This window comes from Saccoglossus kowalevskii, chromosome 13 (genome assembly GCF_978046115.1).
Source record: "Saccoglossus kowalevskii chromosome 13, keSacKowa6.1, whole genome shotgun sequence".
NCBI classification, from domain to species: domain Eukaryota; kingdom Metazoa; phylum Hemichordata; class Enteropneusta; family Harrimaniidae; genus Saccoglossus; species Saccoglossus kowalevskii.
Genome location: NC_140653.1, coordinates 33,974,144 through 34,001,982, shown reverse-complemented (window position 1 = coordinate 34,001,982; position 27,839 = coordinate 33,974,144). Strand labels below are relative to the sequence as shown.

Sequence of the window (27,839 nt, the reverse complement as noted above, 5' to 3'; positions counted from 1 at the left end):
CTCAGTGTGAGTATAGAACACCTCAATATGACTCCTAGTGTAAATATTGAACACCCCAGTGTGAGTGTAGAACACCTCAATATGACACCAAGTGTAAATATTGAACACCCCAGTGTGAGTGAAGAACACCTCAATATGACTCCTAGTATAATTATTGAATGTTTTAGTGTGAGTGAAGAACACCTTAATATGACTCCTAGTGTAAATATTGAACGTTTTAGTGTGAGTGTAGAACACCTCAATATGAATCCTAGTGTAAATATTGAACACCTCAGTGTGAGTGAAGAACACCTCAATATGACTCCTAATATAATTATTGAACGTTTTAGTGTGAGTGTAGAACACCTCAATATGACTCCTAGTATAATTATTGAATGTTTTAGTGTGAGTGTAGAACACCTCAATATGACTCCTAGTATAATTATTGAATGTTTTAGTGTGAGTGAAGAACACCTCAATATGACTCCTAGTATAATTATTGAATGTTTTAGTGTGAGTGTAGAACACCTCAATATGACTCCTAGTATAATTATTGAATGTTTTAGTGTGAGTGTAGAACACCTCAATATGACTCCTAGTATAATTATTGAATGTTTTAGTGTGAGTGTAGAACACCTCTATATGACTCCTAGTATAATTATTGAACGTTTTAGTGTGAGTGAAGAACACCTCAATATGACTCCTTGTATAATTATTGAATGTTTTAGTGTGAGTGTAGAACACCTCAATATGACACTTTGTGTAAATATTGAACACTTCAGTGTGAGTGTAGAACACCTCAATATGACACCAAGTGTAAATATTGAACATCTCAGTGTGAGTGTAGAACACCTCAATATGACTCCTAGTGTAAATATTGAACACCCCAGTGTGAGTGAAGAACACCTCAATATGACTCCTAGTATAATTATTGAATGTTTTAGTGTGAGTGAAGAACACTTCAATATGACTCTTAATATAATTATTGAACGTTTTAGTGTGAGTGAAGAACACCTCAATATGACTCCTAGTATAATTATTGAACATTTTAGTGTGAGTGAAGAACACCTCAATATGACTCCTAGTGTAAATATTGAACACCCCAGTGTGAGTGAAGAACACCTCAATATGACTCCTAGTATAATTATTGAATGTTTTAGTGTGAGTGTAGAACACCTCAATATGACTCCTAGTATAATTATTGAATGTTTTAGTGTGAGTGTAGAACACCTCTATATGACTCCTAGTATAATTATTGAACGTTTTAGTGTGAGTGAAGAACACCTCAATATGACTCCTAGTATAATTATTGAACGTTTTAGTGTGAGTGAAGAACACCTCAATATGACTCCTAGTATAATTATTGAACGTTTTAGTGTGAGTGTAGAACACCTCAATATGACTCCTAATATAATTATTGAATGTTTTAGTGTGAGTGTAGAACACCTCAATATGACTCCTAGTATAATTATTGAACGTTTTAGTGTGAGTGTAGAACACCTCAATATGACTCCTTGTATAATTATTGAATGTTTTAGTGTGAGTGTAGAACACCTCAATATGACACCTTGTGTAAATATTGAACACTTCAGTGTGAGTGTAGAACACCTCAATATGACACCAAGTGTAAATATTGAACATCTCAGTGTGAGTGTAGAACACCTCAATATGACTCCTAGTGTAAATATTGAACACCCCAGTGTGAGTGTAGAACACCTCAATATGACACCAAGTGTAAATATTGAACACCCCAGTGTGAGTGAAGAACACCTCAATATGACTCCTAGTGTAAATATTGAACGTTTTAGTGTGAGTGAAGAACACCTCAATATGACTCCTAGTGTAAATATTGAACACCTCAGTGTGAGTGAAGAACACCTCAATATGACTCCTAGTGTAAATATTGAACACCTCAGTGTGAGTATAGAACACCTCAATATGACTCCTAGTGTAAATATTGAACACCCCAGTGTGAGTGTAGAACACCTCAATATGACACCAAGTGTAAATATTGAACACCCCAGTGTGAGTGAAGAACACCTCAATATGACTCCTAGTATAATTATTGAATGTTTTAGTGTGAGTGAAGAACACCTTAATATGACTCCTAGTGTAAATATTGAACGTTTTAGTGTGAGTGTAGAACACCTCAATATGAATCCTAGTGTAAATATTGAACACCTCAGTGTGAGTGAAGAACACCTCAATATGACTCCTAATATAATTATTGAACGTTTTAGTGTGAGTGTAGAACACCTCAATATGACTCCTAGTATAATTATTGAATGTTTTAGTGTGAGTGTAGAACACCTCAATATGACTCCTAGTATAATTATTGAATGTTTTAGTGTGAGTGAAGAACACCTCAATATGACTCCTAGTATAATTATTGAATGTTTTAGTGTGAGTGTAGAACACCTCAATATGACTCCTAGTATAATTATTGAATGTTTTAGTGTGAGTGTAGAACACCTCAATATGACTCCTAGTATAATTATTGAATGTTTTAGTGTGAGTGAAGAACACCTCAATATGACTCCTAGTATAATTATTGAATGTTTTAGTGTGAGTGTAGAACACCTCAATATGACTCCTAGTATAATTATTGAATGTTTTAGTGTGAGTGTAGAACACCTCTATATGACTCCTAGTATAATTATTGAACGTTTTAGTGTGAGTGAAGAACACCTCAATATGACTCCTAGTATAATTATTGAACGTTTTAGTGTGAGTGAAGAACACCTCAATATGACTCCTAGTATAATTATTGAACGTTTTAGTGTGAGTGTAGAACACCTCAATATGACTCCTAATATAATTATTGAATGTTTTAGTGTGAGTGTAGAACACCTCAATATGACTCCTAGTATAATTATTGAACGTTTTAGTGTGAGTGTAGAACACCTCAATATGACTCCTTGTATAATTATTGAACGTTTTAGTGTGAGTGTAGAACACCTCAATATGACTCCTAGTATAATTATTGAACGTTTTAGTGTGAGTGAAGAACACCTCAATATGACTCCTAATATAATTATTGAACGTTTTAGTGTGAGTGTAGAACACCTCAATATGACTCCTAGTATAATTATTGAATGTTTTAGTGTGAGTGTAGAACACCTCAATATGACTCCTAGTATAATTATTGAACGTTTTAGTGTGAGTGAAGAACACCTCAATATGACTCCTAGTATAATTATTGAACGTTTTAGTGTGAGTGTAGAACACCTCAATATGACTCCTAATATAATTATTGAATGTTTTAGTGTGAGTGTAGAACACCTCAATATGACTCCTAGTATAATTATTGAACGTTTTAGTGTGCGTGAAGAACACCTCAATATGACTCCTAGTATAATTATTGAACGTTTTAGTGTGAGTGAAGAACACCTCAATATGACTCTTAATATAATTATTGAACGTTTTAGTGTGAGTGAAGAACACCTCAATATGACTCCTAATATAATTATTGAATGTTTTAGTGTGAGTGTAGAACACCTCAATATGACTCCTAGTATAATTATTGAACGTTTTATTGTAAGTGAAGAACACCTCAATATGACTCCTAGTATAATTATTGAATGTTTTAGTGTGAGTGTAGAACACCTCAATATGACTCCTAGTATAATTATTGAACGTTTTAGTGTGAGTGTAGAACACCTCTATATGACTCCTTGTATAATTATTGAACGTTTTAGTGTGAGTGTAGAACACCTCAATATGACTCCTAGTATAATTATTGAATGTTTTAGTGTGAGTGTAGAACACCTCAATATGACTCCTAGTATAATTATTGAACGTTTTAGTGTGAGTGAAGAACACCTCAATATGACTCCTTGTATAATTATTGAACGTTTTAGTGTGAGTGAAGAACACCTCAATATGACTCCTAATATAATTATTGAATGTTTTAGTGTGAGTGTAGAACACCTCAATATGACTCCTAGTATAATTATTGAACGTTTTAGTGTGCGTGAAGAACACCTCAATATGACTCCTAGTATAATTATTGAACGTTTTAGTGTGAGTGAAGAACACCTCAATATGACTCTTAATATAATTATTGAACGTTTTAGTGTGAGTGAAGAACACCTCAATATGACTCCTAATATAATTATTGAATGTTTTAGTGTGAGTGTAGAACACCTCAATATGACTCCTAGTATAATTATTGAACGTTTTATTGTAAGTGAAGAACACCTCAATATGACTCCTAGTATAATTATTGAATGTTTTAGTGTGAGTGTAGAACACCTCAATATGACTCCTAGTATAATTATTGAACGTTTTAGTGTGAGTGTAGAACACCTCTATATGACTCCTAGTATAATTATTGAACGTTTTAGTGTGAGTGAAGAACACCTCAATATGACTCCTAGTATAATTATTGAACGTTTTAGTGTGAGTGTAGAACACCTCAATATGACTCCTAATATAATTATTGAATGTTTTAGTGTGAGTGTAGAACACCTCAATATGACTCCTAGTATAATTATTGAACGTTTTAGTGTGAGTGTAGAACACCTCAATATGACTCCTTGTATAATTATTGAACGTTTTAGTGTGAGTGTAGAACACCTCAATATGACTCCTAGTATAATTATTGAACGTTTTAGTGTGAGTGAAGAACACCTCAATATGACTCCTAATATAATTATTGAACGTTTTAGTGTGAGTGTAGAACACCTCAATATGACTCCTAGTATAATTATTGAATGTTTTAGTGTGAGTGTAGAACACCTCAATATGACTCCTAGTATAATTATTGAACGTTTTAGTGTGAGTGAAGAACACCTCAATATGACTCCTAGTATAATTATTGAACGTTTTAGTGTGAGTGTAGAACACCTCAATATGACTCCTAGTATAATTATTGAACGTTTTAGTGTGAGTGAAGAACACTTCAATATGACTCCTTGTATAATTATTGAACGTTTTAGTGTGAGTGAAGAACACCTCAATATGACTCCTAATATAATTATTGAATGTTTTAGTGTGAGTGTAGAACACCTCAATATGACTCCTAGTATAATTATTGAACGTTTTAGTGTGCGTGAAGAACACCTCAATATGACTCCTAGTATAATTATTGAACGTTTTAGTGTGAGTGAAGAACACCTCAATATGACTCTTAATATAATTATTGAACGTTTTAGTGTGAGTGAAGAACACCTCAATATGACTCCTAATATAATTATTGAATGTTTTAGTGTGAGTGTAGAACACCTCAATATGACTCCTAGTATAATTATTGAACGTTTTAGTGTAAGTGAAGAACACCTCAATATGACTCCTAGTATAATTATTGAACATTTTAGTGTGAGTGTAGAACACCTCAATATGACTCCTAGTATAATTCTTGAATGTTTTAGTGTGAGTGTAGAACACCTCAATATGACTCCTAGTATAATTATTGAACGTTTTAGTGTGAGTGAAGAACACCTCAATATGACTCCTAATATAATTATTGAACGTTTTAGTGTGAGTGAAGAACACCTCAATATGACTCCTAATATAATTATTGAATGTTTTAGTGTGAGTGTAGAACACCTCAATATGACTCCTAGTATAATTATTGAATGTTTTAGTGTGAGTGAAGAACACCTCAATATGACTCCTAATATAATTATTGAATGTTTTAGTGTGAGTGTAGAACACCTCAATATGACTCCTAGTATAATTATTGAACGTTTTAGTGTGAGTGTAGAACACCTCAATATGACTCCTAATATAATTATTGAATGTTTTAGTGTGAGTGTAGAACACCTCAATATGACTCCTAGTATAATTATTGAACGTTTTAGTGTGAGTGAAGAACACCTCAATATGACTCCTAATATAATTATTGAATGTTTTAGTGTGAGTGTAGAACACCTCAATATGACTCCTAGTATAATTATTGAACGTTTTAGTGTGAGTGTAGAACACCTCAGTATGACTCCTAGTGTAAATATTGAATGTTTTAGTGTGAGTGTAGAACACCTCAATATGACTCCTAGTATAATTATTGAACCTTTTAGTGTGAGTGTAGAACACCTCAATATGACACCTAGTGTAAATATTGAACACCTCAGTGTGAGTGTAGAACACCTCAATATGACTCCTAGTGTAAATATTGAACACCACAGTGTGAGTGAAGAACACCTCAATATGACTCCTAGTCTAAATATTGAACACCCCAGTGTGAGTGAAGAACACCTCAATATGACTCCTAGTATAATTATTGAACGTTTTAGTGTGAGTGTAGAACACCTCAATATGACTCCTAGTATAATTATTGAACGTTTTAGTGTGAGTGTAGAACCAATCTGTATTTATTTCATGTCTGTGATAAGTGGTTTACATTCAGATATTCAAACATCACATCAAGTGCATTACATAATGCACACAATACCCAATTGAGGCAGATCTTGAACATTGAATACTATATGGTGTCGTAGTGTGAAATTATTTATACTGAGTACACTATTTATATGCTGTGTTTTCACTGTGATGAAGAAAACTGCCCTCAGATGATGCTAGATGGTTAATCAGATGCAGTTGACATTTCAAACTCTGCTTGGATGCTGATTGAACTCCACTTTATCAGCATGACACAATGTCACATGACACAATGTCACATGACTAGTTAAGTTCAATATCAAGCATACATACGCAGTTTATGTGCATATAGTAATATAATATAATATTATTCATTGCTACTAGACCCAGAGAACAAATATTCATATTTCTGGTAGTCACACACAGCAGTTAAAAATGTCTATTTGTCTGAATTGTATAGAAATTATGGTGAATAAATTTGATTCCGATTCATTTCAGTGGAGACTCCTAGCAGGTGATATGTTAGAGAATAAAAGCATTTTTATGACACTTTTAAAATAAAAAAAATTCATTCCTTCCTCAATTTCAAAAAGAAATTGATCTGCATTTTGTTTGTAGGCCTATCATTCATGTAATAATATACTTACTCATTTAAAGACATCTTTTTCAGTTTCTCTGGTGGAGAAGTCAAACAATAATTATATTGGACAAATACATACAATAAAATTTGTCACACTTATGTGACCTTACTAAAAATAGTATTGATATAATCAGTGAATGTTGTTGAGCACAGATGAAATATAACATCTGTTGTTGTCAATCACAAGAATGCTTATTTCCTGAACAAAATTCAAATTTCATTGCTACAACAGTTATAAATACAATGTATGTTTTCATGCATGGCTGTCTTCCCCTGATAGCATGGTGCAAACATTATGTAAATCACTGGATTTAATTGGATTAATTTTTATTTAAAGTAATATCATGATGACTTATTGATGCATATCATTTTGCTTTGCTTTGCATTTCAATTCAATAGGTTACTGACAGTCATTTCATACAAGAGAACTCAAACCATCCCTTTGTGTGCTGTTTCACAACTGGATCTTTTCAGATTGTAATGCATGTGATGTTTTACACCTCTGATTCAAAATGACCATCTGGCAGCTGTTTTCTGGCAATCATTGTTGGATTCTGTGCATTTTTAACTTTTCACAAATGTTCTTTATTTTATTACAGGAATTTGCAACTGAAGGTTTGCGTACATTGTGCCTTGCAATGAAAGACATAGATGAAGGATATTTTCAAGAGTGGAAGAGAAAACATCACTTAGCCAAGTAAGTCTTTTCACTAACTTTGTCACCATTGTTCTCACACATTACAGAATAGTTTTGTTTCCATTAAGACGTCAACCTTTAAAAAAAAATGCATTTTTCAAATTATATTTTTGTTTCAGATAACTATGTCACTGTTGTCTCTCCTGACATTTTTTCATTGCATTTATACATAATGCAGTATGCCACATAATCCACATTCATGTTTGGGACTACGTGACTTAGTGGCCATATTATCAAATGACAATTCAATATGGTATCCTGGCATTTAAACAAAGGTCCAGTCAAACATGCCATTTTCAATATTAAAGTCACATCTGTTAGTGAAAGAATCTTGGAATATGGCTTTGACCTTTCATGTTAAGTATGTGACACACTGACCCTGAGGGTACTGGGTTGATCACTTTTTAGTGTTCAATCCAGTTGAACTCTGACCTACCAATCATGGATTGGTACAACAGTCACCTGTAATCTTTTATTTGGTTTGGCGCTGTGTTCACTATCGGTAATTCAAATAACACATTTAGTGTATTTTGCTTTCCAATGAATTATTTCCTTAATTTATGTCTGGTTGAAAATTTACAGAAAACATTCAAATCAATATTTTGGGTGGATAAAATCAGCAAGAAAGGGTTATTATATAGTTTCTATTGTTTAACAGTCAGTACCCGATCAAAATGGGTGATTTGTAACATTGCCACCTAGGGGTGTATAAGAAGGTATTTGTTTTTATGATGTTTTATGGATGTACTTTTTATGTGATAGAAGTTATTATTTTTGAAACTGATATGGATGTAAGTATAAAATCTGAAGTTGAAGATTATTAAAATTATCATGCCATGGTTTTTGAAATATTGTTGTATTTGTTTTCAGTACATCTCTGGAAAACAGAGAAGAGAAAGTGTCTAATGTCTATGATGAAATAGAGAGGGATATGATTCTAATTGGTGCCACAGCTATTGAAGATAAACTACAAGACAATGTTCCTAATGTTGTGGCTAATTTAGCTAATGTAAGTGATTTACCTATTTGTGTGGCTAATTTGACTAACCTGTGTGAACACTAAGGGGGAATGTTTCTGCTAATTTAGCTAATGTAAGAGGTCTACCTATTTGTGTGGCTAATTTGACTAACCTGTGTGAACACTAAGGGGGAATGTTTCTGCTAATTTAGCTAATGTAAGTGATCTACCTATTTGTGTGGCTAATTTGACTAACCTGTGTGAACACTAAGGGGGAATGTTTCTGCTAATTTAGCTAATGTAAGAGGTCTACCTATTTGTGTGGCTAATTTGACTAACCTGTGTGAACACTAAGGGGGAATGTTTCTGCTAATTTAGCTAATGTAAGTGATCTACCTATTTGTGTGGCTAATTTGACTAACCTATGTGAACACTAAGGGGGAATGTTTCTGCTAATTTAGCTAATGTAAGAGGTCTACCTATTTGTGTGGCTAATTTGACTAACCTGTGTGAACACTAAGGGGGAATGTTTCTGCTAATCTAGCTAATGTAAGAGGTCTACCTATTTGTGTGGCTAATTTGACTAACCTGTGTGAACACTAAGGGGGAATGTTTCTGCTAATTTAGCTAATGTAAGTGATCTACCTATTTGTGTGGCTAATTTGACTAACCTGTGTGAACACTAAGGGGGAATGTTTCTGCTAATTTAGCTAATGTAAGAGGTCTACCTATTTGTGTGGCTAATTTGACTAACCTGTGTGAACACTAAGGGGGAATGTTTCTGCTAATTTAGCTAATGTAAGAGGTCTACCTATTTGTGTGGCTAATTTGACTAACCTGTGTGAACACTAAGGGGGAATGTTTCTTATGTAACTGAACACTACAAGATTATATGGCTAATTTAGCTAATTATATACTGAACAATACAAGATTATATGGCTAATTTAGCTATTTCAGTCATGTCCTACACTGTCTCTACGTCTGATGTCAAATGTGACATAAATGTGATAACACAATTTGGTAACACTTTAACTCATCTGTATGGAGTTTTACAAATGGAGTCAGATGTATAATATATAATATGTGATATTCTGTGAAAATTAAAATTTGATTCATGTGTTTTCAGGCAAATATTAAAATCTGGGTGCTGACAGGTGATAATATATAATATGTGATATTCTGTGAAAATTAAAATTTGATTCATGTGTTTTCAGGCAAATATTAAAATCTGGGTTCTGACAGGTGATAAACAAGAAACTGCTATCAATATTGGTTACTCATGTCGACTACTAACCAACGAAATGAATAAAGTGTTTATTATATCAGCCAATGAGGAATTATTGGTCAAACAAGAACTCAGCAAAGTTTTGACTGAACTACGCGCTGTTGTTGGTCTAAAGGCTGAAGATAGTGATGATGACGATGATGAAGATCATGTCACTTTTAAGAAGAAAAATGTTGAAGACTTTGAAGGAGTTTATGAGTTTGCTCTTGTTATCAGTGGTCATAGTTTGGTAAGTGATGTACAGAACAGTTTGGTCTAGTTATCATTGGTCATAGCTTTGTATGTGATGTACAGAACAGTTTGGTCAAGTTATCAGTGGTCATACAAAATGTAGTTTGGTAAGTGATGTACAGAACAGTTTGGTCTAGTTATCATTGGTCATAGTTTGGTAAGTGATGTACAGAACAGTTTGGTCTAGTTATCATTGGTCATAGCTTTGTATGTGATGTACAGAACAGTTTGGTCAAGTTATCAGTGGTCATAGTTTGGTAAGTGATGTACAGAACAGTTTGGTCTAGTTATCATTGGTCATAGCTTTGTATGTGATGTACAGAACAGTTTGATCTTGTTATCATTGGTCATAGCTTTGTATGTGATGTACAGAACAGTTTGGTCTAGTTATCATTGGTCATAGTTTGGTAAGTGATGTACAGAACAGTTTGGTCAAGTTATCAGTGGTCATAGTTTGGTAAGTGATGTACAGAACAGTTTGGTCTAGTTATCATTGGTCATAGCTTTGTATGTGATGTACAGAACAGTTTGATCTTGTTATCATTGGTCATAGCTTTGTATGTGATGTACAGAACAGTTTGATCTTGTTATCATTGGTCATAGCTTTGTATGTGATGTACAGAACAGTTTGATCTTGTTATCATTGGTCATAGCTTTGTATGTGATGTACAGAACAGTTTGGTCTAGTTATCATTGGTCATAGCTTTGTGTGTGATATACAGAACAGTTTGGCCTAGTTATCATTGGTCATAGCTTTGTATGTGATGTACAGAACAGTTTGGTCAAGTTATCATTGGTCATAGTTTGGTAAGTGATGTACAGAACAGTTTGGTCTAGTTATCATTGGTCATAGCTTTGTATGTGATGTACAGAACAGTTTGATCTTGTTATCATTGGTCATAGCTTTGTATGTGATGTACAGAACAGTTTGATCTTGTTATCATTGGTCATAGCTTTGTATGTGATGTACAGAACAGTTTGGTCTAGTTATCATTGGTCATAGCTTTGTATGTGATATACAGAACAGTTTGGTCTAGTTATCATTGGTCATAGTTTGGTAAGTGATGTACAGAACAGTTTGGTCTAGTTATCATTGGTCATAGCTTTGTGTGTGATATACAGAACAGTTTGGCCTAGTTATCATTGGTCATAGCTTTGTGTGTGATATACAGAACAGTTTGGTCAAGTTATCAGTGGTCATAGCTTTGTGTGTGATATACAGAACAGCTTGATCTTGTTATCATTGGTCATAGCTTTGTATGTAATGTACAGAACAGTTTGGTCTAGTTATCATTGGTCATAGCTTTGTATGTGATGTACAGAACAGTTTGGTCAAGTTATCAGTGGTCATAGTTTGGTAAGTGATGTACAGAACAGTTTGGTCTAGTTATCATTGGTCATAGCTTTGTATGTGATGTACAGAACAGTTTGATCTTGTTATCATTGGTCATAGCTTTGTATGTGATATACAGAACAGTTTGGCCTAGTTATCATTGGTCATAGCTTTGTATGCGATGTACAGAACAGTTTGGTCTAGTTATCATTGGTCATAGCTTTGTATGTGATGTACAAAACAGTTTGGCCTAGTTATCATTGGTCATAGCTTTGTGTGATATACAGAACAGTTTGGCCTAGTTATCATTGGTCATAGCTTTGTATGTGATGTACAGAACAGTTTGGTCTAGTTATCATTGGTCATAGCTTTGTATTGGATGTACAGTATTATAGTTTGTACCGGGCATCATGAGTTATAGCTTTGTATTGGATGTACAGTATTATAGTTTGTACCGGGCATCATGAGTTATAGCTTGGTAATTAATGTTCAGAATAGTTTGCTCTAGTTATGTGTGGTCATAGTTTGGCATGTACAACCTGTGATGCAAGGCAAGGTCTGAGAATTGTCTCAAACAAGCTCACAAACATTGAAACATTTTTTTACTTCTTTTTTACTTTCTCTTATCGATCTAATAACAATGTTTCTATCAGGCCTATGCGCTATTACCTGAATTAGAGAAGGATTTCTTGGATGCAGCCAGCATGTGTAAAGCAGTCATATGCTGTCGTGTGACACCATTGCAGAAGGCTATGGTTGTTGATTTGGTTAAGAAGTACAAGAAAGCTGTGACATTAGCAATTGGTGATGGTGCCAATGATGTAAGCATGATTAAAAGTGAGTACTATGAGAATAGCGTGAATAATCAATAAGTGTGTGACTGAGATATCAAGTGATATGTGATGCAAAGTTTTCTATATACATCAAAAATACTTGTTCTGTCCAATAATATCACTGAACACTTGTAGACCCTTGTCGGTATTAACAATAGTAAAGTTTAAATTGAAAAAAAAGTAAGCAAGGTTATCACTCTACTTCAAAACACATACTACATATGGCCTACAAAAAACACAGCATGACCAGTTCATTTACTCAGTCATTAGAACATTAGAAACACAGCATGACCAGTTCATTTACTTAGTCATTAGAACATTAGAAACACAGCATGACCAGTTCATTTACTCAGTCATTAGAACATTAGAAACACAGCATGACCAGTTCATTTACTCAGTCATTAGAACATTAGAAACACAGCATGACCAGTTCATTTACTCAGTCATTAGAACATTAGAAACACAGCATGACCAGTTCATTTACTCAGTCATTAGAACATTAGAAACACAGCATGACCAGTTCATTTACTCAGTCATTAGAACATTAGAAACACAGCATGACCAGTTCATTTACTCAGTCATTAGAACATTAGAAACGCAGCATGACCAGTTCATTTACTCAGTCATTAGAACATTAGAAACACAGCATGACCAGTTCATTTACTCAGTCGTTAGAACATTAGAAACACAGCATGACCAGTTCATTTACTCAGTCATTAGAACATTAGAAACACAGCATGACCAGTTCATTTACTCAGTCATTAGAACATTAGAAACACAGCATGACCAGTTCATTTACTCAGTCATTAGAACATTAGAAACACAGCATGACCAGTTCATTTACTCAGTCTTTAGAACATTAGAAACGCAGCATGACCAGTTCATTTACTCAGTCATTAGAACATTAGAAACACAGCATGACCAGTTCATTTACTCAGTCGTTAGAACATTAGAAACACAGCATGACCAGTTCATTTACTCAGTCATTAGAACATTAGAAACACAGCATGACCAGTTCATTTACTCAGTCATTAGAACATTAGAAACACAGCATGACCAGTTCATTTACTCAGTCATTAGAACATTAGAAACACAGCATGACCAGTTCATTTACTCAGTCATTAGAACATTAGAAACACAGCATGACCAGTTCATTTACTCAGTCATTAGAACATTAGAAACACAGCATGACCAGTTCATTTACTCAGTCATTAGAACATTAGAAACACAGCATGACCAGTTCATTTACTCAGTCATTAGAACATTAGAAACACAGCATGACCAGTTCATTTACTCAGTCATTAGAACATTAGAAACACAGCATGACCAGTTCATTTATTCAGTCATTAGAACATTAGAAACACAGCATGACCAGTTCATTTACTCAGTCATTAGAACATTAGAAACACAGCATGACCAGTTCATTTACTCAGTCATTAGAACATTAGAAACACAGCATGACCAGTTCATTTACTCAGTCATTAGAACATTCGAAACACAGCATGACCAGTTCATTTACTCAGTCATTAGAACATTAGAAACACAGCATGACCAGTTCATTTACTCAGTCATTCATTTGCATAAGTATTTCTTGAAATGTACTTATGTCTTGAGGTTTTATAATCATCTCACATTTCAACTGGGTACTGCATCACATATCAATTGCATACCATTATAAATATTGTTCATTTCATATTTACTTTATTACCTCTTATTAACAGTCACAGTCCCTTAAGGGGAATACAAAAATAAACATTACAGTTGGTTTGCAATGCAGTGATTGGAAAAAAAAAAAAACATGTAATTTTTTTTGAAATACAAAATGACATTGTTACAGTATATATGTTATAGTATATGAAAACCACCTCCCATTGATTATTGTGATCACTATGAGAAATAATAAAATAAGATGATTTGGTCACAGGTCATGAACTATTGGAGTACTAGTGCTAGTCTGTACTGAAGGTTGTGGGGTTTAATCAGTAATTCAAACATAATAATTCATTGTTTTAATCACTCATTGCCACTTTACTTTATTATAGAAAGAACATAAACATTTTTGTATTTCATTTTTTTTTAATTTTGACATGATTTGTTTTTTTTTGGTCCAAGTTAAGGTTCAAGGAATTTCACATTCATGTTGTTTTTTCTTTTTTCAGCTGCACATATTGGTGTTGGCATAAGTGGACAGGAAGGCATGCAAGCAGTGATGGCCAGCGATTTCTCTTTTGCACAGTTTAAATATCCTTTTATTACCCATGTTACATGGAGAGTAATGCCAGAAAAAAACATACAATTGTAAAGTTGAAAATACTATGTTAAAAAAAAACAAAGTTATTCACTATATTGCCACTTGAGGGTGCAGTTCAGTTTGACAGAATCGTATATTCAAATTTGAATTCTTAACTTCTGTGCAGATATCTAGAGAGGCTTCTATTGGTTCATGGTCGATGGTCTTATGTCAGATTGTGCAAATTTTTAGATTATTTTTTCTACAAGAATTTTGCATTTACATTGTGTCATTTCTGGTATGCTTTTTTCTGTGGATTTTCAGCACAGGTAAGATAAATATAAATATTCAAAATATCTGTACAAAGATCTAAACTTAATATTAGTGTGTGTTCCTGAAATCTTTGACATGTACTGGTATTAAATTGAAAAATCATCAAAATGTTCTCAATACATTTTTAGGTGATAAGATTCGTACTTTTGAATTAGCCAACCCTTAATCTGTTAATCTAAAATTTCACTCACCGTTTATGAGCTTGATTACGCTGCTCTTCACTTATCCAGGCATGTGCATATCACATTTTGTTATTTGTTTTTACACTTACCACCACATGTAGCATTATGCAAAATTACCTACTATCACATTTGCTGAATTGCTGAGTTCTCTCACCCCATTTATTATTTATTTATCATGGATACTTATCCACATGTGTGTTTCCTCATTCATTAATATTACATGTTGTTTATTCAGTTTTATTCTCGTGTTCATAATTTAGTTGTACTATTAGATGATATTTTACTGTATCTTTTCATCCACATTATTGTTTTCACATTGATGATGTGATTGTCTTCTTTTTCTCTCCAAATATTTGAATTCACATTTATCTATTTTGTATGTTTTTCTACAGACTGTCTATGACCAGTGGTTCATAACCTTATACAATATTGTATTTACATCAATGCCTGTTATAGCACTTGGTATCTTTGATCAGGTGGGGTTTTGAAATATTTTTAAAGTATATTGTAATTACATCACTGCTGGGGGTAGCATGGATATACTTGTGGTATATCTCTTGAGTATACTGTTTTTACAACACAATCAGTTTTACATGTAGTATCACCCATTTCCATAGTATATTGTTCATTTATATCACTGCCAATAGCATATTATATCTTTGATAATGCTATGTATATCAATGTAGTATTAAATATAGTAGTATATCTATTTATAGTGTATCTCAGATGTTATAGTGTATTAATCCTATTATTCTATTTACATCACTGCCCAGTTGTATCATTTTAATCGTTGATTTCACAAATGATCTCTTACATACATTGTACACATCACTGGTTTTGAATTTGCACTTGGAGATAATTTATGTTTTGACTCTTTCTTTGTCATTCTGTGGAAAGTATGTCTTAAACATTCACATATTTAAACAATATTCAGCTTACCCTTCATGCCCAATGTGTATGATTTTGAATCATGATTTGATGCAAGTGATTCATGCTTATTATTATGATCTGCAGTTATTCATATCCTGGTTGAATCTTCAAATATTTTCCACAATTTACATATTTCTATTATCAAATATTGTGTGTAATGTTAATATGCGTATTTCCCATATCACAGGATGTCAGTGCCACCAACTCCATCCGATATCCCAAATTATACATACCAGGTCAGAAAAATCAGGGATTTAATCGACTTGTGTTCTTCAAGAGTATGATGCACGGTGCATTAACATCTTTGGTCTTATTTTTCATACCATATGGTACGTAATTTTTACAATTTATAAATATCGAAATGATGATTTATGTCAAGTTCATTGTTTACATTGTGAGAAATACCAGGATGTATAGCCATGTAAGGTCATGCATATTAAGCAAAAAATATATTATAACAAATAGATTTAGTGTGCAGTTAAATCATATTCATTTGAACTGAGTAATATATGATTTTAAAGTGATCTTTTATGTCAGCAGCATACCCTTTGTATATACATTTATCTGCACTACATAATTACTGTGTATAACACAGCATACTCATTTGCATAATCTACTAATTTGCATATATAGGTGCCTATAAAGATAATATTGCGCCCGATGGGTCAGTGATGGATGGTCAGTTCATTCTCGGTTCTACCATTGCTACTCTTCTTGTTATGATTGTCACTTTACAGGTAAGTTAGGGATGCTCTCAAAATGTAACAGAAGCTTTATTTAATATAGGACCCACTAGACCCACTAGTTTTTAACCCTTTCCACACTACAATTTATTCTATCAAGATTTGATTCAACATTTTAAATATTGTTTTTTTTTTGTTTCTTTATTAATTTTGACCCAAATAGACATAATTCACACATCTTGATCAATATTTTTGAAAAAACATTGTGTGATTGACAATAATGGCAAGTAGTGATGGCCAGTTACTTGTAATAGCAAGTAGTGATGGCCAGTCACTTGTAATGGCAAGTAGTGATGGCCAGTCACTTGTAATGGCAAGTAGTGATGGCCAGTCACTTGTAATGGCAAGTAGTGATGGCCAGTCACTTGTAATGGCAAGTAGTGATGGCCAGTCACTTGTAATGGCAAGTAGTGATGGCCAGTCACTTGTAATAGCAAGTAGTAATGGCCAGTCACTTGTAATGGCCAGTCACTTGTAATGGCAAGTAGTGATGGCCAGTCACTTGTAATGGCAAGTAGTAATGGCCAGTCACTTGTAATGGCAAGTAGTAATGGCCAGTCACTTGTAATGGCAAGTAGTGATGGCCAGTCACTTGTAATGGCAAGTAGTGATGGCCAGTCATTTGTAATGGCAAGTAGTGATGGCCAGTCACTTGTAATGGCAAGTAGTAATGGCCAGTCACTTGTAATGGCAAGTAGTAATGGCCAGTCACTTGTAATGGCAAGTAGTGAGGGCCAGTCAATTGTAATGGCCAGTCACTTGTAATGGCAAGTAGTGATGGCCAGTCACTTGTAATAGCAAGTAGTGATGGCCAGTCACTTCTAATGGCAAGTAATGGTGGCCAGCCACTTGTAATGGCAAGTAGTGATGGCCAGTTACTTGTAATAGCAAGTAGTTATGGCCAGTCACTTGTAATGGCAAGTAGTGATGGCCAGTCACTTGTAATGGCAAGTAGTGATGGCCAGTCACTTGTAATGGCAAGTAGTAATGACCAGTTACTTGTAATGGCAAGTAGTGATGGCCAGTCACTTGTAATGGCAAGTAGTGATGGCCAGTCACTTGTAATGGCAAGTAGTAATGGCCAGTCACTTGTAATGGCAAGTAGTGATGGCCAGTTACTTGTAATGGCAAGTAGTAATGGCCAGTCACTTGTAATAGCAAGTAGTGATGGCCAGTCACTTGTAATGGCAAGTAGTGATGGCCAGTCACTTGTGATGGCCAGTCACTTGTAATGGCAAGTAGTGATGGCCAATCACTTGTAATGGCAAGTAATGGTGGCCAGCCACTTGTAATGGCAAGTAGTGATGGCCAGTTACTTGTAATGGCAAGTAGTAATGGCCAGTCACTTGTAATGGCAAGTAGTGATGGCCAGTCACTTGTAATGGCAAGTAGTGATGGCCAGTCACTTGTAATGGCAAGTAGTAATGACCAGTCACTTGTAATGGCAAGTAGTGATGGCCAGTTACTTGTAATGGCAAGTAGTAATGGCCAGTTACTTGTAATGGCAAGTAGTGATGGCCAGTCACTTGTAATGGCAAGTAGTGATGGCCAATCACTTGTGATGGCAAGTACTGATGGCCAGTCACTTGTAATAGCAAGTAGTGATGGCCAGTCACTTGTAATAGCAAGTAGTGATGGCCAGTCACTTGTAATGGCAAGTAGTGATGGCCAGTCACTTGTGATGGCAAGTAGTGATGGCCAGTCACTTGTAATAGCAAGTAGTGATGGCCAGTCACTTGTAATGGTAAGTAGTGATGGCCAGTCACTTGTAATGGCAAGTAGTGATGGCCAGTCACTTGTAATAGCAAGTAGTGATGGCCAGTCACTTGTAATGGCAAGTAGTGATGGCCAGTCACTTGTAATGGCAAGTAGTGATGGCCAGTTACCTGTAATGGCAAGTAGTGATGGCCAGTCACTTGTAATGGCAAGTAGTGATGGCAAGTCACTTGTAATGGCAAGTAGTAATGGCCAGTCACTTGTAATGGCAAGTAGTAATGGCCAGTCACTTGTAATGGCAAGTAGTGATGGCCAGTCACTTGTAATGGCAAGTAGTGATGGCCAGTCACTTGTAATGGCAAGTAGTGATGGCCAGTCACTTGTAATGGCAAGTAGTGAGGGCCAGTCAATTGTAATGGCCAGTCACTTGTAATGGCAAGTAGTGATGGCCAGTCACTTGTAATGGCAAGTAGTGGTGGCCAGCCACTTGTAATGGCAAGTAGTGATGGCCAGTTACTTGTAATGGCAAGTAGTAATGGCCAGTCACTTGTAATAGCAAGTAGTTATGGCCAGTCACTTGTAATGGCAAGTAGTGATGGCCAGTCACTTGTAATGGCAAGTAGTAATGACCAGTCACTTGTAATGGCAAGTAGTGATGGCCAGTCACTTGTAATGGCAAGTAGTGATGGCCAGTCACTTGTAATGGCAAGTAGTGATGGCCAGTCACTTGTAATGGCAAGTAGTGATGGCCAGTCACTTGTAATGGCAAGTAGTAATGGCCAGTCACTTGTAATGGCAAGTAGTGATGGCCAGTTACTTGTAATGGCAAGTAGTAATGGCCAGTCACTTGTAATAGCAAGTAGTGATGGCCAGTCACTTGTAATGGCAAGTAGTGATGGCCAGTCACTTGTGATGGCCAGTCACTTGTAATGGCAAGTAGTGATGTCCAATCACTTGTGATGGCAAGTAGTGATGGCCAGTCACTTGTAATAGCAAGTAGTGATGGCCAGTCACTTGTAATAGCAAGTAGTGATGGCCAGTCACTTGTAATGGCAAGTAGTGATGGCCAGTCACTTGTGATGGCAAGTAGTGATGGCCAGTCACTTGTAATAGCAAGTAGTGATGGCCAGTCACTTGTAATGGTAAGTAGTGATAGCCAGTTACTTGTAATGGCAAGTAGTGATGGCCAGTCACTTGTAATGGCAAGTAGTGATGGCCAGTCACTTGTAATAGCAAGTAGTGATGGCCAGTCACTTGTAATGGCAAGTAGTGATGGCCAGTCACTTGTAATGGCAAGTAGTGATGGCCAGTCACTTGTAATAGCAAGTAGTGATGGCCAGTCACTTGTAATGGCAAGTAGTAATGGCCAGTCACTTGTAATGGCAAGTAGTAATGGCCAGTCACTTGTAATGGCAAGTAGTGATGGCCAGTCACTTGTAATAGCAAGTAGTGATGGCCAGTCACTTGTAATAGCAAGTAGTGATGGCCAGTCACTTGTAATGGCAAGTAGTGATGGCCAGTCACTTGTGATGGCCAGTCACTTGTAATGGCAAGTAGTGATGGTCAGTCACTTGTAATGGCAAGTAGTGATGGCCAGTCACTTGTAATAGCAAGTAGTGATGGCCAGTCACTTGTAATGGCAAGTAGTGATGGCCAGTCACTTGTAATGGCAAGTAGTGATGGCCAGTCACTTGTAATGGCAAGTAGTAATGGCCAGTCACTTGTAATGGCAAGTAGTAATGGCCAGTCACTTGTAATGGCAAGTAGTGATGGCCAGTCACTTGTAATAGCAAGTAGTGATGGCCAGTCACTTGTAATAGCAAGTAGTGATGGCCAGTCACTTGTAATGGCAAGTAGTGATGGCCAGTCACTTGTGATGGCCAGTCACTTGTAATGGCAAGTAGTGATGGTCAGTCACTTGTAATGGCAAGTAGTGATGGTCAGTCACTTGTAATGGCAAGTAGTGATGGTCAGTCAATTTTTTGAGAAACATTACTAAAGATCTGATACATGATAATTTTAATTATGCCAAAGTTTCTTGTTTGTTTATTTTTTAGATTGCCCTTGATACCGCCTATTGGACCATTCTTAACCATATAGTTATATGGGGAAGCATTGTAGTGTATTGGGTACTGGTATTCTTGATGTATTCAGATCCTTTGTATGAAGCATTTGGAACTGCATTCACATATGTGGGTACTTTACGGCATGTAGTCAGATTGCCTGCATTCTGGTTGAGTTTTTTACTGGTCGTAGTTATTGTATTTGGTCCTGTTGCTGCCAAACGTGCCTTGCTCTTCGATGTCAAGCCGTCCCTCGCTCAACGCATTAGATTGCTACAACAAAAACATAAATTGAAGTCTAGTGATGTGCGTTTGACAAAGATCACAAAGCGACCTTCGACCTCCAGACCAGGTTCTAGCTACGCTTTCTCGCATCAAGAAGGGTACGGTGAGCTGATCACATCAGGCAGGATGGGATCTCGACGTGGTAGAAGAAGTGACTATATGGGTGATGATGAAAGGAGCCTGTCTGATAGCCGCACTGAGAGTCGATTACATGACGATGAAGAGGCAAGAAATAGAATCCCCAGTCAGGCTTCAACTCGACCTGACAGTTTGTCTGAACATCACATTTTGGGCCAAAATTATGATGGATTTAAACATGCGGATGCTTCAGATGATTCTGATGTTGAGCAAACAACGTCAAATGACCGACCCTACAGCAATCAGAGTAACCAAAATACCTGACTGGCAGTAGGGCTCAGAACCAACAAGGTTTCACCGAAACCATCTGTCTCACAAGAGGGCAGCATCCATAATTCTGCCATCAGTCTGACATAAATAAAATCTAAATATTGTACTCAGGCTGTGAAACCATTTTATTTAAGTTTTGAATGTTAAAAAGCAATAATAGTCACCCACTCATTTCATTCATTAATTATAATATTATTACAAATATTGTTGAACATAGAGAAGTAATCTATACTTGATTATTGTGTAGGTGGTTTGAAAAGTCCTCAACTGATTGGCAAATTTTATGGTTAACCTGGCTTTGGCCCTGTAACATGTATTTTTCATCTATTTTTACCTAATTTTATTTATTTATTTCAAAATGTTTATTGTTGTATTATATACACATTGCTAGAATATATTATTTCTTTTATGTAACATCAGCAAGCATGAACTTGTTTTAGATTTAACCATCCATAATAAGAATGTGATGTTTGGTGGTGGTTAATAGTTTCTTGTCAATGTTATGTTATTTATGTGTACTTTTAATACTAGACTTTGATAATATGTTTTTCTCTGGGTGGATTTACATGTATTTCAATTTTTTTATTTAACCATTCGCATCTACATTGCCATCAACAATGTTATTAACATTATCATGAACATTGTTAACATTATCACGAACATTGTTAAACTGTCAACAATGTCATCAACAAAGTTATTAACATTATCCAGAACATTGTTAAATAGTCATCAACCTTGTTATTAATATTATCATGAACATTGTTAAACTGTCAACAATGTCATCAACAATGTTATTAACATTATCCAGAACATTGTTAAATAGTCATCAACCTTGTTATTAACATTATCATGAACATTGTTAACATTATCATGAACATTGTTAAACTGTCAACAATGTCATCAACAATGTTATTAACATTATCCAGAACATTGTTAAATAGTCATCAACCTTGTTATTAACATTATCATGAACATTGTTAAACTGTCAACAATGTCATCAACAAAGTTATTAACATTATCCAGAACATTGTTAAATAGCCATCAACAATGTCATCACCTTATCATAGTCAGTGTTGTGTTGTCAACATTTCAGAAACATCGCTAAATTTATTTTACCCCATGTTATTGTTTTTAAATATTAGTAACTATTAATTTGTTGCAACTTACTTTGTTTTTTAATCTATATTTTATTTAAATGAAAATTGTGAGCTGAACATTTCTGCTTGATATTTGTCAGTATAAACTGCCTCATTATTCTTATAACGGAAACTATATAGTTCTTCTAAATGTCATGTGGGAAAACAATTTATTAGTTAAATTATTAGTAAACTTTTACTAAGTTTTTTTTTTAATTTAGTTTTTCCAGCATTCTAGTTTGAACTTTCATTTGGTGTAAATTTGTTGCCATGAATACTTACCATTTAAAACTTGTTCACAAATCATTCCACAATCCTTTTGAAATTGGAAGATACATGTAAAATTCCCACAAACCAAATACTTAAATGAACAAAGTCTTAATTTTTTAAAAGAATACTTTTGAAAATACTGAAAAAAAGCCAAATATGTTTGCTGAATTTTGAGAAAAAAATGTATTTTTTTCCCCTGAATTGGCACACTGAAGCTGATTTAGACCAGTTGGTCCTGGGTGCATTTTATCATTTTTCTCATTGTTATATAACAATTTTCTGCATTTGATCCAAGTTTAGAATCTGGAAAAAAGAAAATGCCATGATTCACCACATTAGATTTACTTTCAAATAATAAGTGACAGAAACTATGCAAATTAGTGTTTATGAATATTCATATCTACTATCAATATTCATTAAATTATGACAACAGAGGTTTGTTTTCATTAATAGATCATCTTTGTTCATAGCTGATCAGGTGACTTTTGAAATACCCAACAGAATATCACATGAAATAGTCATAAATAGCATTCCATTCTACAAGGTAATCTTCAGCTGAGAATGCACCCACAGTTTTACAGATCAACATGGGACTTGCATGAAACACTAGACTGGCAAAGTCGGGACTTCTTTTTTGTTTTACAAACAAAAATATGATTTATTGTCAATTTAGCCTTTTTAACATGATCGCTAAAACTAGCATGACTGTGAAACAAATCCTGACTGGACGCATCTGCAAGCAACCCCCTGCGTTGGAGTGAAAATCAAAGCAGAATCACTCCGGTGATTATGCTATTTAAAAGTTGTTGACTAGTATTGACAACGAATCAGAGTGCAGCTGTATATGCCATATCTTATTTATGTTAATGTACGTGACCTTTCACTTCTGAGGTCCCGGCGATTTTGAAAGACTACTTATATACACTGAACATTTAAATGTTTTCAGTAAACATGGATGAAAGTATCGCCTTTGCACTTAAAAAGTTAAAGTATCCATCTCTGCGATCAAATCAAATCAACCTTTAAAAGATCAAGTTCAATTTCACCCACTCATGAATAATCAATGACATCATGAATAATTAATAGCAGTCAAATGCCTGCAGATGAGTCCAGTCGGGATTTCTTTAGCGGTCAGGTTAGTTTTCGCGATCACGCTAAAATGAATAAAGGAACAATAAATTATTTCTTTTTGTACAAAAAAGAAGTTCCAACTTTGCCAGTCTAATGAAACACATACAATGTGTGCTGCAGTATCGTCATTGTCACAACTCAACATGTTCAACATAAGCCCCATATGTGACACATACAATGTGTGCTGCAGCACCACCAGTCACAACTCGACATGTTCAAAATAAGCCCCATATGTGACACATACAATGTGTGCTGCAGCACCACCATTGTCACAACTCAACTTGTTCAACATAAGCCCCTTATGTGACACATACAATGTGTGCTACAGCACCGCCATTGTCACAACTTGACATGTTCAAAATAAGCCCCATATGTGACACATACAATGTATGCTGCAGCACCACCATTGTCACAACTTGACATGTTCAAAATAAGCCCCATATGTAACACATACAATGTGTGCTGCAGCACCGCCATTGTCACAACTCAACTTGTTCAACATAAGCCCCATATGTGACACATACAATGTGTGCTGCAGCACCGCCATTGTCACAACTCAACTTGTTCAACATAAGCCCCATATGTGGCACATACAATGGGTGCTGCAGCACCGCCATTGTCACAACTTGCCATGTTCAAAATAAGCCCCATATGTAACACATACAATGTATGCTGCAGCACCGCCATTGTCACAACTCGACATGTTCAACATAAGCCCCATATGTGACACATACAATGTATGCTGCAGCACCGCCATTGTCACAACTCAACTTGTTCAACATAAGCCCCTTATGTGACACATACAATGTGTGCTGCAGCACCACCAGTCACAACTCGACATGTTCAAAATAAGCCCCATATGTGACACATACAATGTGTGCTGCAGCACCACCATTGTCACAACTCAACTTGTTCAACATAAGCCCCTTATGTGACACATACAATGTGTGCTACAGCACCGCCATTGTCACAACTTGACATGTTCAAAATAAGCCCCATATGTAACACATACAATGTGTGCTGCAGCACCGCCATTGTCACAACTCAACTTGTTCAACATAAGCCCCATATGTGACACATACAATGTGTGCTGCAGCACCACCAGTCACAACTCGACATGTTCAAAATAAGCCTCATATTGACACATACAATGTGTGCTGCAGCACCACCATTGTCACAACTCAACTTGTTCAACATAAGCCCCTTATGTGACACATACAATGTGTGCTACAGCACCGCCATTGTCACAACTTGACATGTTCAAAATAAGCCCCATATGTAACACATACAATGTGTGCTGCAGCACCGCCATTGTCACAACTCAACTTGTTCAACATAAGCCCCATATGTGACACATACAATGTGTGCTGCAGCACCACCAGTCACAACTCGACATGTTCAAAATAAGCCCCATATGTGACACATACAATGTGTGCTGCAGCACCGCCATTGTCACAACTCAACTTGTTCAACATAAGCCCCATATGTGGCACATACAATGTGTGCTGCAGCACCGCCATTGTCACAACTTGCCATGTTCAAAATAAGCCCCATATGTAACACATACAATGTATGCTGCAGCACCGCCATTGTCACAACTCGACATGTTCAACATAAGCCCCATATGTGACACATACAATGTATGCTGCAGCACCGCCATTGTCACAACTCAACTTGTTCAACATAAGCCCCTTATGTGACACATACAATGTGTGCTGCAGCACCGCCATTGTCACAACTCAACTTGTTCAACATAAGCCCCATATGTGGCACATACAATGTGTGCTGCAGCACCGCCATTGTCACAACTTGCCATGTTCAAAATAAGCCCCATATGTAACACATACAATGTATGCTGCAGCACCGCCATTGTCACAACTCGACATGTTCAACATAAGCCCCATATGTGACACATACAATGTATGCTGCAGCACCGCCATTGTCACAACTCGACATGTTCAACATAAGCCTCATATTGACACATACAATGTGCTACAGCACCACCATTGTCACAACTTGACATGTTCAACATAAGCCCCATATGTGGCACATACAATGTGTGCTGCAGCACCGCCATTGTCACAACTTGACATGTTCAAAATAAGCCCCATATGTAACACATACAATGTATGCTGCAGCACCGCCATTGTCACAACTCCACATGTTCAACATAAGCCCCATATGTGACACATACAATGTATGCTGCAGCACCGCCATTGTCACAACATGACATGTTCAACATAAGCCTCATATTGACACATACAATGTGCTACAGCACCACCATTGTCACAACTCAACATGTTCAACATAAGCCCATATGTGACCTGTACAATGTGCTGCAGCACTGCTATTGTCACAACTCAACATGTTCAACATAAGCCTCATATTGACACATACAATGTGCTACAGCACCACCATTGTCACAACTCAACATGTTCAACATAAGCCCCATATGTGATGCATGATGACACTTGTTTGTGACAGTATGGAATTGAATTCATGTTTAGTAATGATAACCTGATCAAAATTCAGATATCTTCTTTGTATTTTCTTAAGAATTTGTGATTAATGTTGAATTCTGGAAGCAAACTTACTCTTATATGAGCTACTTTAAGTTGTAACAACATATCAAGAGGGCAGTGTCCATTACAAGAAGTGCTGAAAAAAGTACTTGAGAAAGCCCCAGTCATCGTATTATTTTCCTTACATTGGCGTGGAACAGTTATTAAATATGATTTCTCAATGACCACTGCAAGTTTAGAATTTCCAATAATTTCGATAAAAAAAACAAACAATTACTGAATTATTATTATTGTAAATACAATGTTAAGCTTTTCGTTATTTTGATTTCACTTTTTAAAAAAAATGTACGTTGGTATTCATGGATTGTAGTTTTATTTCTATTTTGTGTATTGTATGACAGAATGAGTTGAACCGAGTCAGCAGTTTGAATTTTGTTGATATCATATTTGCTAAATTGTGTACTTTAATCAGGAGACTGACCACCTCTTGTAATGTAACCATCTTATAGACAATACAGTTACTGTAATCCCTCCATTTGACTGATCACTTCTTGTAATACAACCATCTTATAGACAATACAGTTACTGTAATACCTCCATTTGACTGATCACTTCTTGCAATACAACCATCTGATAGACAATACAGTTACTGTAATCCCTTCATTTGACTGACCACCTCTTGTAATACAACCATCTGATAGACAATACAGTTACTGTAATACCTCCATTTGACTGACCACCTCTTGTAATGTAACCATCTTATAGACAATACAGTTACTGTAATCCCTCCATTTGACTGATCACTTCTTGTAATACAACCATCTGATAGACAATACAGTTACTGTAATCCCTTCATTTGACTGACCACATCTTGTAACGTAATCATCTTGATAGACAATACAGTTACTGTAATCCCTTCATTTGACTGACCACCTCTTGTAATGTAACCATCTTATAGACAATACAGTTACTGTAATCCCTCCATTTGACTGATCACTTCTTGTAATACAACCATCTGATAGACAATACAGTTACTGTAATCCCTTCATTTGACTGACCACATCTTGTAACGTAATCATCTTGATAGACAATACAGTTACTGTAATCCCTCCATTTGACTGATCACTTCTTGTAATACAACCATCTGATAGACAATACAGTTACTGTAATACCTCCATTTGACTGATCACTTCTTGCAATACAACCATCTGATAGACAATACAGTTACTGTAATCCCTTCATTTGACTGACCACCTCTTGTAATACAACCATCTGATAGACAATACAGTTACTGTAATACCTCCATTTGACTGATCACTTCTTGTAATACAACCATCTGATAGACAATACAGTTACTGTAATACGATCATTTGACTGACCACCTCTTGTAATGTAACCATCTTATAGACAATACAGTTACTGTAATCCCTCCATTTGACTGATACAACCATCTGATAGACAATACAGTTACCGTAATCCCTTCATTTGACTGACCACCTCTTGTAATGTAACCATCTTATAGACAATACAGTTACTGTCATCCCTCCATTTGACTGATCACTTCTTGTAATACAACCATCTGATAGACAATACAGTTACTGTAATCCCTCCAT

The 27,839-nt window shown here is 35.6% G+C and overlaps 1 protein-coding gene across 1 annotated transcript in view; it reads left to right on the top strand.

The window, feature by feature from the left end:
* The window catches only part of LOC102802328 (putative phospholipid-transporting ATPase IM), a 112,190-nt gene extending 89,167 nt beyond the window's left edge, over positions 1 to 23,023 (top strand). Inside the window, exons 16-25 of the mRNA XM_085507257.1 lie at positions 7,540 to 7,637; positions 8,508 to 8,646; positions 9,810 to 10,109; positions 12,098 to 12,281; positions 14,437 to 14,515; positions 14,692 to 14,836; positions 15,415 to 15,498; positions 16,140 to 16,281; positions 16,586 to 16,689; positions 20,469 to 23,023. Coding sequence (XP_085363383.1) covers positions 7,540 to 7,637; positions 8,508 to 8,646; positions 9,810 to 10,109; positions 12,098 to 12,281; positions 14,437 to 14,515; positions 14,692 to 14,836; positions 15,415 to 15,498; positions 16,140 to 16,281; positions 16,586 to 16,689; positions 20,469 to 21,161 — 1,968 coding nt within the window. The 3' untranslated portion in view covers positions 21,162 to 23,023. The remainder of the gene's footprint in view (positions 1 to 7,539; positions 7,638 to 8,507; positions 8,647 to 9,809; positions 10,110 to 12,097; positions 12,282 to 14,436; positions 14,516 to 14,691; positions 14,837 to 15,414; positions 15,499 to 16,139; positions 16,282 to 16,585; positions 16,690 to 20,468) is intronic.
* The last annotated feature ends 4,816 nt before the right edge of the window (positions 23,024 to 27,839 follow it).